We start from the raw sequence: 15,220 nt of genomic DNA on the forward strand, positions 1-15,220 counted from the left end.
TGAATAACCAATGGAAGGCAGCTTACAAACTCTCTTTCCTGACATCGAATGGTCATTTGGATACTTGCAGCCCAGACATGGTGACCCTGTCATGATAACCATTTGATGAACTGACAAGATTACACCTCCTAGCACATTGATGGCTAACCTTTTTCTAAAGAGGTGTCAAAACTGTGTGTGTGCATGTGCCCGCCCACCTGCGCATGCATGAGCAAAACCGCCCCCCACCGCGCATGCAAGAGTGACCCCCGCCGGGGGGGAGTTTTGCCCTCCCCAGGCTCCAGAGGTTTTCCTTAAGCCTGGAGTGGGGGAAACGGCCTCCCCAGGCCCTCTGGATGCCTTCGGCGGGGGCTGGGAAGGCCATTTTCACCCTCCCAGACTTCAGGAAAACCTCCGGAGCCTGGGGAGGGTGAAAAATAGGCCCAACGGGCCAATCGGAAGTTCGTTCCCAAACTTCCAGTTGGAACGTTGGGCCTGGTTTTTGCCCTCTCTAGGCTTCGGAGGCTTTCCTGAAGCCTGGGGAGGGCGAATACAGCTTCCCCCAGCCCTCCAGACAACCAAAAATAAGCTGGCCAGCTAGGACTGCTGTGCCAAAAAATATGGCTCCACGTGCCACCTGTGGCATGCGTGCCATAGGTTCCCCATCACGGTCCTAGCATAACTCATGTTATGTGAGTGCAAATAAATCATTCTCAATTTCCAAATGCAGCACTCTCATGAGATCAAAAGGGAATCTAAACCATCAGCTTTCTCCCCTCTGTTGGGTGAGATATCAGCTCCCACAATCCCTGGCAGCATGACTGTGCCGGCTAAGAATTGTAGGGGCTGAAATCCAATATACTCTATATCTACTCAGCCTTTATCCCTCTGGGACAGTGGTGGGATTTATTTATTTTTACTATCTGTTCTGTGGGTGTGGCTTGATGGGCATGGCTTGGTGGGTGTGGCTTGGTGGGCATGGCAGGGGAAGGATACTGCAAAATCCCCATTTCCTCCCGATCAGGTGGGACTCGGGAGGCGGAGAATAGATGGGGCGGGGCCAGTCAGTGGTGGTATTTACCGGTTCTCCAAACTACTCAAAATTTCCACTAACGGTTTTCCAGAACTGGTCAGAACCTGCTGAATACCACCTCTGCTCTGGGGTCAGTAAAAAGAGGAAGGGATCCAGATTTGCTGACTCTGTAAACTGCTTAGAGAGTGCTGTAAAGCATTATAAGTCAGAATATAAGACTAAGTGCTATTGTTATATGGCAGTGTTTGGAGGAAGACTGGTCTAAATTCTTGTTGGAATTAGAACTGGTATTGGTTTTGGGCAGTGTTTTTCAACCTTAGCAACTAGAAAATAGATTTGAACTTGATGGACCTAGAATTCCCCAGTCAGCATGCTTTCCATTTTTGCTCAGGAGAATTGGAAAAGCTATATTTTTATAGCTATGTCCCTCACCCTGGGTTGGGTGCCACATTCTTAGCCAATATTTCTAGCCATTATTTGTGTTTCTGACTGTGTGGCTGACTTAATCCTCCTCCTCCTTATCTTTTAATCTCTTCTGGGTGAAAAGGGGGATAAGGGAGCTTTTGTGCCTAGGTGCCTCCTGGCGGCCTTTTCTGTTAAGCAAATTATTTTTATCTTTCTATTTGAATCCTCAGCTAATTAGCAAGATGTTTGCCGTATTTCTCTGAAAAGGTGATGATGCTGAATTGAAGTCAGTTCAACCCCAAAAGAAATAAAAATCAGAAAAAGAAGTAGAGACATGGACAAGAATCTTTCCTACTTATTTGCTTTATACTTCCCTACTTCATTTAACCTGCTGCCAATGCCAGTAAAATTCCTCTCCCCATAATAAATGAGTACATTTGGCACACTTACACAAGTGTGTGGATACATACTCTCACACAGACACACACACACACACATATTTCTCCAAGAAGTTACACTAAAAATAAACCCTAAAGTAGAAAGAATGTATACTAATTGAATTAATGACTCTCAATTAAAATCAATTGCTTGTAAAATAAGCTACCCACTGACAAAATTAATGCATCCTTATCTGTTCGTACTAATTATACTCTTTCATGCCCACGGAAAAATACATGGCAAAGAAGGGGAAGGGATGGTGTGAACTGTGGGGAGACATGATAGCTGCCTTCCAATACTTGAAGGGCTGTCACAGGGAAGAGAAGGTTGTTCTCCATAGCACTTGAAGGCAGGACAAGAAGCAATGGGAGGAAGATCCTCAGAGGGAGATTCAACTTGGAAATAAGGAGGAATTTCCTGATAGAGAGAACCCTTTATTTATTTATTAAACTTCTGTGCTTCCCATCTTGCCAAGGAGACTCTAGGCTGCTTACGATCATTCAATAAAAATACCATATACAACATTAAAATGATAAATAAAGACCGTAAATCTAAAATTCAGCTAAAATTCAATTGACCAAGATGGAGAGGAAGAGATGCAGGGGCAATACTGCACTTTAACCATTGCACCATTAAGGCTCTTTAACTTTCATTAATCATCTCCAAGATGCTACTCCCCATTGGGGCCCCAGATCAGTTGACAGAGCCCTTCGAGCCCTTTAAGAAGGCCAAAATTGTGGATGCAGATCAGAGGTGGGTTGCTCCTGGTTCGGCCCGGTTTGGCCGAACCGGTAGTGGAATTCAGGCCTGGGTCTCAGAACCGACAGCGACCCATGCCCCCAAAACCGGTTCCCACTCCGCCGCTGAGGCGCCACCATTTTGTTTCTTAGTGACTGCACATGTGCAGTTCACGATAAATTGTTCTGCGCATGCATGAAGAACAATTTACATTGAATAGTTTATGCGCGCACAGCGTGCATCTGGCATGCGCACATTGTCCGTGGGTTGCAAACTGGTAGTAAAACAGGCAGCAACCCACTCCCTGATGCATATGTCACCTGTACGAAGGGGAGGGCATGATGTTCCAGAGAGTGGGTCCCATGGCAGAAAAGTGTCTTCTCCTGGACCTTGCCAGGAGAGATTCCTTGACTGTCGGGGGTCTGCAACATACCTCTTTTTAAGGCATGGGTGGGGTGCATGGGGGGCAGTCTTTTCTATGAAGATTGTTAAATAAAACAGAGTTTCTGCCTGTGTTAAGCAAGTCTGTTTGGGTCACCCTTCTTCAGAGAACCTTTGGTGATATAATGAAAGCAACATTAGATAAAACTGCAATTTCTGGCTGTCTTAAAGTTGCGCGAACGATCATCTCTGGAGAAGTAGCCAGTTTGGTCTTTGGCCAGTAGAGCTTGGGAGCAGGTGCAACCTGTACCCATATACCTTTTCAGGTAAATGGGCCCTTATGTGTATACAAAAGCTGCATGTGGATGGCTAGGCTCCAAATCTCTTTTAAAAGGCCTCTTGGAATCAAATACTTTCCTATCCGGTTCGGGGATTAGCCGTCTGCTATTTCCGCCACTCTGTTTACCTGCTGATGAAAAGTGGGAACGAAACTACACGCAAAAGGGCGCAGACAGGAGAACATGATCAGATCTCTCCATGGTGAACTCTCAGCGTCATCCTCGCTTGTGTTTGTGCTTTGTTGAGAGAAGAAATAGCGTGCCAAGCCTGGTTGCTATAGGATACCAAACTCCTTTCCATACGGGGTAGGCCGAACCCTGAACTGGGGTTGACTTTAACACACCCAGACTGGTGCAGTAGTAACCACAGCCAAGAAAACACAGAGAAGGCTACGGGAGGTCAGGAAAGGAGATGGGTTTACAGAAGTGAGAAAGTGAAAAAAAAATAATTATTCCAAAATTGTGTGGCGTAGGTTGGAATAAGATACATTAAGAAAAAAAGAAGCACGTGCCTATAAATAATGCTGCTGTGTGAGCAGAGTAAATATACCCAAAAAATATGTAAATTTCTAAATTCACCCAGTGCCTGGTGTTTGTTTTAAATTATGGAAATGCTTTTGTGACATTCCTGTTTATTTATAACTGATATGCTCAGCTGTAGCCAGCCAACCTCACCTGCCTGAGATCATGTAAGTTCTCAGCCTTGCCATTTACCCCAAAAAAACAGGGTATTTGAACATTTGTGGCAACCCTGTTAAAAAGCCACACACACTGACACAATGAGTTCAGGAACAAATCAACAGGGATGAATGTGCAACATTCAAAAACAAGAACCTTTTAAAATACCTAAGAGAACCAGCTGTCTTTAGCCTGGACAGCAGATGAGCATTTAAGCAGAAGGGAGCCCATTTCTGCAAGGCTAAAGAAACCAGAACATGGTCATAGCATCAATTCATTCAGGAACCAGAGCAGATAACAGATTAACAGAGTTGGAAGGGACCTTGTAGGTCATCTAGTCCAACCCCCCCCCCCAAGCAAGAGACCCTACACCATTTCTGACAAATGGCAGTCCAATCTCTTCTTAAAAGCCTCCAGTGTTCCCACAACTTCCGAAGGCAACTTCTGTTCCATTGGTTGATTGCTCTCACTGTCAGAAAGTTCCTCCTCGTTTCTAGGTTGAATCTCTCCTTGGTCAGTTTCCATCCCTTATTCCTTGTCTGGCGTTCAGGTGCTTTGGAAAATAGCTTGACCCACTTCCTCTCTGTGGCAGCCCCTCAAATATTGGCACACTCATGTCTCCCCTGGTTCTTCTCTTCACTGGACTAGCCATGCCCAGTTTCTGTAACCATTCTTCATATGTTTTAGTCTCCAGTCCCCTAATCATCCTGGTTGCTCTTCTCTGCACATTTTCCAGAATCATCTTTTTTATAGGTTGGTGACCAAAGCTGGATGCAGTACTCTAGGTGTGGCTTTGTCTCTCACGCCCCTTGTAGATTCGATTCCCATTACTTCCAAGAGGGATAAATATATACAGGTAGTTCTTGACTTATGACTTGCTTAGGGATCATTCGAAGTTATGACAAGCCCGAGAAAAAGTACTTACAACCTGGATTCAAAAGTTTGACTCGCTGACTCCCCGTTGCAGTCACATTTTGGGGCACTCGGCATTTGGCCCACATTTATGGCTGTTTGCAAATGTAACTGCCAGAAACTGGTTTTACTTCCAGTTTACGGCAAAAACAAAAAAAACAAATTCACCCCATAGAAAACAATGGATTTGCCTAACTTCCACAGTATTCAATTTGCAAATGTGCATTCACTTAATGACCACTGCAACAAAAGGTTGTAAAATTAGGTGTAGTGCAGCGGTGAGCCACTGAGCAACCATCATGACTTAACAACCATAATTGCAGGGTCAATTACAGTTGTAAGTCAAGGACTACGTGTTTAATATGATTTTCTTTTAATTCAGGATGTTGAGGAGAACCAATAAGGGAGATCAGGAGTGGATCTCTCTGCAGGTAGCTAAGTCACAATTTCCAGCAACCCCCAGTCATAGGTCACAGGTGAAATAGGCTGGGACCATTAATTAAGCAATATCAGGTAGGACGTAGGAGATTTTAGAGCAGGAGTTGGGGCCTTCTATGGATTGCCTTCTTTTTTTCTCTTATGTGTTTTTAAAAATCGCATTGCTGGTTTGTTTTTAGCAACTAAGCACCACAGTGCTTTTCCCCTTTCATCATATTCCCTTCACTGCTTTCTCATTGTTTGGAAAGTTAGCCAGATTTCAGCAACAGCCCATTTTCAGTAAACAAAACCTCCATGGGGATCCCAAAAATTTGTGGGATAGGACAGGCAGGATGTGCTATACAAAAATATAAAGTTGTTAAAAATGTGCTTTCAACTGGCCAGGTCATTTTATTCTCTTCTGGGCCAGATCAACAGAAGTCCAAACTTGCATTTGAAGGATCTTCAGGTCCTGGAAAGACCTGGTAGCCGAACATTTATTTGTTTTGTTCGTTTTTGTTTTTTATTGGATTTATATGCCACCCTTCTCCCAAAGGACTCAGGGCGGCGTACAACATTAAAAAACACACATCCCGAAAGTTAAAAAGAAATTAAATACATATCCAAAAAACCCCCGAATTTAACCAAAAGCTGTTTCCTTTCCTTTTCAACATCTCAGTTCTGTTTCTGTTTTCTGAGGCAGAAAGTGATTTACTGCTCATCCTCACACTTATGACCATTGCAGCATTCTCATAATCATCTGATCAGACTTTGGCAGTGGTGGGATTCAAATAATTTAACAACCGGTTCTCTGCCCTAATGACTGGCTGGGTGGGCATGGCTATGGTGGACGTGGCCAGGGTGTGTGACAGGAAGCACTTAGCCTCCTGCAGCCCCTTGGGAGCAAAAAGGGCCATGGGGAGGGGGCATGCTGCACTTCCTCGTGCTCTGTTTTTGCACTTCCCGTGGGAATGCTGCACTTCATCGTGCTCTGTTTTTGCACTTCCCCTTTTTGCACTCCCCCTGGGAGCAAAAAGGGCCATGGGGAGGGGGCATGCTGCACTTCCTCGTGCTCTGTTTTTGGCCTAGTAGTCTTCCCTGCAGCCTCCTGGGAGCAAAAGCGGGCCGGGGGGAGCACTATATCGCCCCTGCATCCCATTTTGGGCCTAGTAGGCTTCCATGCACTAACGTGGGAGCCAAAACGGTGCGTGGGGACTCCTGGAAGGGCGGGGCAGGAAGGGGCATGGCCAGCCAGCAATTTAACAAGCTGTTCGCCTGAACCAGCCCAAACCAGTTGAATACCACCACTGGACTTTGGGCACGTGGCAACCAGCATGTATTTACAACAGTTGCAATGTCCTGGAGCCATGTGATCTCTTTTCGTGACCTTCCCAGTCAGCTTCTGACAAGCAAAGTCACTTAATGACCTCGTGATTCGTTTAATAACTGCAGCGATTTGCTCAACTGTGGCAGTAAAAGTTGTAAAATCAAACACAACTCAACAACTGCTTTGATTAGCAATGGAAATTCTGATCCCAATTGTGGTTGTAAATTGAGGACTATCTATAACAGTGATGGTGAACCTTTTTTGTCTCAGGTGCCAAATGCACGTGTGCATGCCCACCCCCATAATTTAATGCCCCCCACGCCATGCCCCCTGCACATGTGCATGCGACTCCCCTCCTGCTGCCCCATGCATGCATGCACGGCTTTCTTGGAAAGAAAGCCGTGAGAACAATCCCCTCCATTGGCCAAAAATGGTCCGTTTTCCAACTTCTGGTGGGCTGGGTAGGTCCATTTTTCACTCTCCTCAGGCTCCAGAGACTTTCTAGGAGCTTGGGGAGGGCATAAAATGGCCCAACACCCAAACCGGAAGTTCAGGAACAGACTTTCGGGTTACCCATTGGGCCGTTTTTCTCCCTCCGGAGGCTTCAGGAGGCTTCGCTTCAGAGAAGCCTCCGGAGGGTGAAAAACAGCTGAAAATCAAGGCCGAAAATCAGCTGGCCAGCGCGCGCATGCTGGAGCTGACAGGGCAACGCCTCATGTGTCCTCGGAAATGGCCCTGTGTGCCACCTGTGGCACACATGCCATAGGTTTGCCATCATGGATCTATAATCAACAGATTTTGCATTTCCCCCAACACTGCATCTCAACACTGGACACTGCCCAGTGGACATTACGTCAGCTCATTAATTTAAGATACAACATCTTTGTATTGGGAGGTTGCAAATATTTTAGATGATGATTTTACATTGTTGAACAGCAGAATTTGTTATTGCGGGTACAGTAGCAAAAGCCCTAAATCAGAGCAGTCCGGGAGAGAAAAATAAAAGAGCAGCTTTTTCCTAGTTACTCAAGAAGTTGACAAATGTGGGAACTCAACAGTGAACATTCCCATGTGCTGGGAATTGCTTAAGACTCTTGATAAAAGCAGAAAAAAGTTTGACATGAACAGGAATCAGATTGCATTTTGTTGCAATGACATCATCTCTTTTTGCTCCCTTGGTGCAATGTGGGAGCAGGCTGAGGCTTTATTTGCACCCACCTGCTGATTATCCCCTGATAACCTACCCTTGGGTCTCATCTCTCAGTACAGCAAGCTGAGTTTTAAAGGGCACAGAGGGGCCAGTTCTAAGCCTAGGCAATCTAGACAGTCACCTAGGTACCAATTTTAAGGGGTACCAAAATGTAAAAGACTTACGAAATATGCCATATAAGTCTGTAATCGTGTGGGGGAAGACTGGGCCCAGAGATATTGCCTTGGGAACAGTAGGTTAAGAAACAGCATAGTTTACAGCTGGATAGTGGGCAGGACAAGGGGCCCAGAAGTGGCCCACCCTAATTTCTTGATGTATAAAGGAAATTAGAGAGGCATGGTGGTCTAGTGGTGAAGGCGCTCACCTCCCACTCGGAAGGTTGAGAGTTCAATCCTAGGTAGCGACAGATGTTTCTCCCTCAGGGTGCAAAGAGAAAATGTCTGCTGCAAACTCCACCTAGGCATCAGGAAGGGCATCTGGCCAATAAATGCTCAGCTCTATCCAATCACCCCAACTGTACCCCAAATTAAGGGATTACAATGTTATAAAAAGAAAAAAAAAGTATGTTAGAGGGAGATTTACACTTTTGAACTTGGAAGATTGATGTCAGCCTTACCAAGTGGATCAGACAGGAAATACAATCAGATTACTAATTCTACATTATTGTTAGATCATGTCTCCGGCTGGACTTCCCTGGCACTACCCCCCACCGCGAGGAGGCGGGACCAGATGGTCCAAGCTGGTACCGCCCCAAGCACCTGATGGAGCCGGATAGGTTCCAGATGGAGCTTGGGCCATTACCTGTAGCCCTGACCCGCGCTTGGTCGGAGGACCTAGCGGCCGCCTGGAATAGGGCGGCGGCTGGGGCCTTGGACCGGGTTGCGCCTTTGCGACCTCTCCTGCGGCAGCGACCCACCCGGGCTCCTTGGTATACCGAGGAGCTGAGGGTGATGAAGCGCCATAGGAGACGTCTAGAGAGCAGGTGGAGGTCCTCACGCTCCGAATCTGATCGAACACAGGTAAGAGCCTATTTACGGACCTACCTTGTGGCATTAAGGGCGGCCAAACGTAGATATTGCGCTGCTCTTATTGCGTCCGTGGATAACCGCCCTGCCGCCCTGTTTAGGGTGACCCGCTCCCTCTTGTCACAGAGGACGCAAGGGGCACCCTTGCAGGGCAGAGCAGAGGAGTTTGGGGAATATCTGCAGGATAAAGTCGCTCAGATCCGGAGCGGATGGGCCCCCCTCAGTGGACCGGACGGGCCGCCAACAGCGAGTCTTGTGAGACCATCCTGGGAGGAGTTTGATTCTGTTGCCCCCGAGGATTTGGATAGGTTGCGTGGACGGCTGCGACCCACCACATGTTTAATGGACCCGTGTCCCTCCTGGTTGGTACTGGCATCTTGGGAGGTGACCCGAGGCTGGCTTCTGGGCCTGGTGAATGCCTCATTGGGTGAGGGATCCTTACCAGCCGCCTTGAAGGAGGCGGTGGTGAGACCCTTACTTAAGAGGCCTGCACTCGACCCAATGGAGCTAGCTAACTATCGTCCAGTCTCCAACCTTCCGTTTTTAGCGAAGGTTGTCGAGAATGTGGTGGCGCAGCAGTTTCCACAACACCTTGACGAATCCGAGTATCTAGACTCACGCCAGTCCGGCTTCCGACCCGGGCACAGCACAGAGACAGCCTTGGTCGCATTGGTCGATGATCTCTGGAGAGCCAGAGATAGAGGTTGTTCCTCTATCCTGGTCCTATTAGACCTCTCGGCGGCTTTTGATACCATCGACCATGGTATCCTATTGCGCCGGTTGGAGGGGATAGGAGTCGGAGGTACCGTTTTGCGGTGGTTCGGCTCCTACCTCTCCGACCGGAGGCAATGTGTGTTGACGGGGACAGAGGTCGACCCCGAGGCCACTCACTTGTGGAGTGCCACAGGGGTCGGTCCTCTCGCCTCTCCTGTTCAACACATATGTGAAGCCGCTGGGTGAGATCATCCGTGGTTTTGGGGTTGAGTATCACCTCTACGCTGATGATACTCAGCTGTATATTTCAACCCCAAACCACCCCAACGAGGCTGTTGAAGTGATGTCCCGGTGCTTGGAAGCCGTCAGGGTCTGGATGGGGGACAACAGACTTAAACTCAACCCCTCCAAGACCGAGTGGCTGTGGCTACCGGCACCTCGGTTCAGCCAGCTGATTCCATCGCTGGCCATAGGGGGCGAACAATTGCCCCCTGTGGAACGGGCGCGCAATTTGGGCGTCCTCCTTGATGCCCGGCTGTCAATGGATGACCATGTGGCAGCCGTGGCGAGGGGGGCGTTCCACCAGGTTCGCCTGGTGCGCCAATTGCGCCCCCTATGGACCGGGATGCCCTACGCACGGTCACTCATGCGCTGGTGACGTCCCGCCTGGATTACTGCAACGCTCTCTACATGGGGCTGCCCTTGGGACGCGCCCGGAGACTGCAGTTGGTTCAGAACGCAGCCGCGCGGGCTGTGATGGGGAGTACGAGGTACTCCCACGTAACACCTCTCCTGAGCGAGCTGCACTGGCTACCTGTGGTTTTTCGGGTGCGTTTCAAGGTGCTGATTACCATCTTTAAAGCGCTCCATGGCACGGGACCTAGTTACTTGCGGGATCGCATCCTCCCACATACATCCCTGCGGCCAATTCGCTCACACAGGGAGGGACTTCTCCTGGTGCCGTCCACTAGGCAATGCCAACGGGCGACACCAAGGAGTAGGGCCTTCTCTGTGATGGGCCCAACCCTCTGGAATGACCTCCCCCCCAACATTAGAACCACTTCTGACCTCCGCTCCTTCCGGCAAAAATTGAAGACTCACCTGTTCCGATTAGCAGGCCTGGCATAATTACAACTGTCCCTCCTGGCAAATGTATTATTATCTGGTTATTTTAGGGTTTTTTAATCTGTTGTGTCTGTTTTAGGGATTTTAAAAAATTATATTTATTCAGCTTTGTACAGTTCTTTTAATTGCATTTTAACCTCCTCCAAACTGTACATATTTAATTATTTAATTTTTTATTGTATTTTTGTGATATTCTCTATGGACTGTACACTGCCCCGAGTCCCTTCTGGGAGAGGGGGCGGTTTAGAAGCACAAATAAATTGAAATTGAATTGAATTGAAATATTAACACAGTCTTTGTTACAGGTAGTCCTCAATTTACAACTGGAGTTGAGACTGGATTTTTTAAATCATAAAAGTCATTGTAGTCATAAATTCAGTCAAATCTGATTTTACAACAATTTTTACACAATCATTATGCGACTCCAGGTTCCCCTATGGTCATTCTTTGCTGAAAATTGGCAAAAAATCTCAGATCATGATTAAGTAACCGCAAGACACTGTAACAGGTTGTAACTGCAAGTGAGTTGCCAACTGCCCCAGTTGTGATCACATGACGACAGGCGTAATACAACAGTCATAAGTGTGGGCACAGTCACTTCTTCCAAGACTGTCGTAACTTTGAACCATTGTTAAATGAGCAGTTGTTAATCGAGGACTGCTTGTACTATGCCAGAGAAGGTGGAATGAGGGCTGCAAATCTGAGCATCATCCATGTAGTGATTGTATCTCAAATGAGACGTCTTTGTCAAAATTGTCTCCTTTTTCAATAACAAAGCAATGTACCAATGCTTTAAAACTACTTGTGACTTGTAACTAGCCCTTTGTTGTGGCCCGCCAGTGGCCAGCAGAGCTTGCAGCAGATTCAGACAGTGAGGAGGTTGGGGAGGAACATGAGCCAGTCCTGGAGTCTGGGGAAGGCTCTGATGAGGGCTCTGTGTCCGTGGCAGGGAGGGGGCCAGATCCGTATGCCAGTTATCAGCTGCCTTCAGAGTCGGAGATCAGTGGGACAGAAGAACAGCTGGAGCCCGTTCCCAGTGTGCGCATGCGCAGAGTTGCCAGATGAAGGGAACAGCTAAAGAACAAGGGGTGACTTGGGAGTAAGGCCACAGGTGGACGATAAATGGCCCTCCCAGAGGAAATAAAAGAAGAGCAAAAGGGGAGTGGAGTTTGCAGGAGACAATTAGTTCGCTTGAGTGTATTAGTGACTCTCCGAGACTCCTTTCCACGTTTTGCAGATATCAGCCTGGCAGCTCTCCAAGCCAGATAAGGTCTGTGACTTTAAATCCTCCCTTGAAAGACTTTGTTGGATGTGAGTGAGAAGAATTCACAGTAAATTAATAAAAGGGTTTTTTGTCGGGACAAGGAGTTTGCTTCAGGCTCTTGGGAAGCCTAGGTAAGAACACCCTTCAGCAGTGCAGTCTTTTAATTGCTCCTCTCTTTCTTTCTCCCTTTATTGCAGATGTTCGTTGTGGAGAAGATTGAGGACAGACATTGCAGCTTGCACGAGTTCACCATCACTGGGTCCACCTACACCCCTGAGGGACAAATGTGAGTGGCTCTACTGACCACTAGGAGGTTCTATGCCTTGTTGTTGGAACTTGTGAAGCATTGACGTAAAATCTTTCCAATGTTTGAAAACTGATTGATTGATTGATTGATTATGCTTCTGAGTCAGTATTAACTCCTGGAAACTGAACTGGAAAGCAGGTTAGTGGGGTGGGGAGGGAATGGAGATTTTGCAATATCGTTCCCCCAGGAGTGAGGAGGGAATGGGGATTTTGCAGTATCCTTCCCCTGCCACGCCCACCAAGCCATGCCTACCAAGCCACGACACACCCACCAAGCCACATCCACAGAACCGGTAGTAAGTAAAATGGAATCCCACCACTGGCGATAATTATCTGATTGGGATTAGAGTTGGAAGTTTGTTATTTCTCAGCTCATAAGACTAAATAGGAAGATCTAGCTTGTCTAAGCAACCTCTCTTCCAGGTGTTAATTGAAAAATGCAGGTCAATCACAGGACAACATCTTTATAGAATTTTGTCAGGTTTTTTCCCCCAAAAACCTTGCATGCACACACAAGTAAATCTACTAATACAGCAAATTAATGTGATATAGCCAGCTGCACTATTTATTTATGGCCATGTTTAGCCTACTTTTTATTAAAGACATCACCAAAATAGGGTGCAATAAAAGAAGCCAGGAAAACTATATATAATTATAATATGAAAACCATAAAATGGGAACAGTTAACAATCCCAGGATCATCAGCTCAGCCCAAGGCTTTAAGCAAACACAGGCAGGCCTTTATTGAACCCCAAAAGCACATTAGTCTCAGCACCAACCAGAAGTGGAAATTCTATAATTGCGATGCAGTATACCCCACAAAAAGGAATGCGGTGGCTCAGTGGCTAAGACACTGAGCTTGTCGATCAGAAAGATTGGCAGTTCAGCCGTTCGAATCCCTAGCGCTGCGTAACTGAGTGAGCTCCCATTACTTGTCCCAGCTTCTGCCAAGCTAGCAGTTCGAAAGCATGTAAAAATGCAAGTAGAAAAATAGGAACCACCTTTGTTGGGATGATAACAGCGTTCAGTGCGCCTTCGGCGTTTAGTCATGCCGGGCACATGACCATGGACATGTCTTCGCTCTTTGGCTTTGAAAAGGAGATGAACACCGCCCCCTAGAGTTGGGAACGGCTAGCACATGCAGTATGCGCAAGGGTAACCTTTTCCCTTTACTTTAGAAACAGAAGAAATGTTAGCACAGCATTTGCAATCTTTAAACGGGGACTTGCAGACCATATTTAACCGCCACATGACCACGGAGCCATCTTCAGACAGCGCTAGCTCTTTGGCTTTGAAACGGAGATGAGCACTGCCCCCTAGAGTCGGGAACAACTAGCATATATTGCGAGGGGAACCTTTGCCTTTACCTATACCCCACAAAGTATGTCAATCACATTCAAAATAAAATAAAACAAAGTAGGGTCATCCCCAAGGAATGAATTCAACTAAATAGTGGCATGGGGGCGCAGAATTAAAGCATGCATTCCATTGTACCCATCATAAATTTCCACCCATCACACTTGCTTATGTATAAAATAGTTTTGGATGTAACATGTTCATTTAAGAGATTCACTTTTCATCTCTATTTTATTTTTGACACAAAATACCCCAATGACATAATTTGGAGAGACAAATGTTTTGAATTCCATGATGAAATCTCGGCAGCAGTTGGCTGGGTCAAAAACATTTTGCACAGTTCTGAATTATTATTTTGCTGTTACTTAAAGTCCATGGGAAACTATAAGCAGAATAAATTTTCACCAGAGAAAGTGTGACAATTTACACACACCCCTCACGTATTATTGAAGAGTTGAACTGACTATGTTTCTTTTTATCTCTGTTCCCTGTACCTATGGGAATCCACAACTCCTGCCCCAAAGGAATGTAAATAATACAAATAATTGTAATAGGAAGTTGGATTTACTAGGTCGGTCATAGCTCATTATAGTTGAGAAATCATTCTTTGGAGCAAGGTCTAGAGAAATTTGAATCTAAGAAACAAGAAACAAATAGCTCTAGGAAACTTCCGTATGCAATAGATGACCTACTTACATTGCGCCTCATCACAGAAAATTGTTTAGACTCCTATCCTGCCTTTCCTTTCTCTCGACTCTGAGGATGGGCAGATCTGTACATTTTTCTCAGTCCTTCCTTCCTTTCCCCCTTCTGTTTTTCTTTCTTTCTCTTTCTTTCTTTCGTTATTTATTTCTGTTTTAGGTTCAATTTGTCCCATTTTTGCAACTCCTGTTTCAGGGCTTTTAATTGCACAAAACTGTATACATTTTCCTTGTACTTCTTGTTAAATATATTTCTGATACCTCAATAACAATCATATATCAAAGTTATTTCTTTGTACTAGTGCATCAGGGGCTTCTGTGCACTGAAAGCACCTCATGCCAGGAGCATTCAGATGCTGCTTGTTCAAATATACAGTACGCATTTTATCAACCTACATGGCAGTGGTGGGTTCCAGATCCCGTTCCAACTGGTATGGTGGGAACGGGCCCGGCGACATGCACATGGATGCGCTCAGCGTGCGTGCATGCGCGCACAGCATGCACATGCATCCTAGCGCCTCCGCAAGCCTCCGCGATGCTCCAGCTGCTCCGCAGAGCGTCACACAGGCGCTTGTATGCGCAGAAGCCTTAAAAGACAGGTAAGGAGCTCGGACCAGCGAGTGGGCCCTCCAGAGCACCGTACCGGAACGGTATCCGGTGCTCCGAGCAGGCTCTGGTACGCCCATACTGGGGTGTACCCCCTGCAACCCACGACTGCTATATGGGTATAAAATGGCAAAGCAGAAGACATATTTTAGAGTATCTTAGAAATTGATATCTCTTGGGTTTCCTCAGGGGTTAACACAAGTTTTATGATGCATATTCCCAGTTTTCCCCAAGTTAATCCTGACCATAAAAGGAGAAGGTAATGGA

At 46.6% G+C, this 15,220-nt stretch overlaps 1 protein-coding gene across 2 annotated transcripts in view; it reads left to right on the plus strand.

Annotated features, from left to right (window-relative positions):
• Positions 1-15,220, plus strand: part of ATP2A3 (ATPase sarcoplasmic/endoplasmic reticulum Ca2+ transporting 3) — a 179,144-nt gene that overhangs the window by 132,554 nt on the left and 31,370 nt on the right. For both annotated transcript variants that reach the window (XR_014174573.1, XM_081943721.1), the window contains exon 9: positions 12,182-12,270. Coding sequence is in view for 1 of the 2 variants with exons in the window: in XM_081943721.1 (XP_081799847.1) it covers positions 12,182-12,270 (89 nt within the window). In the remaining variant the exon portion in view is untranslated. The remainder of the gene's footprint in view (positions 1-12,181; positions 12,271-15,220) is intronic.

The sequence above is a fragment of the Natrix helvetica genome (assembly GCF_964273705.1).
Source record: "Natrix helvetica genome assembly, chromosome: 2".
Lineage (NCBI taxonomy): Eukaryota > Metazoa > Chordata > Lepidosauria > Squamata > Natricidae > Natrix > Natrix helvetica.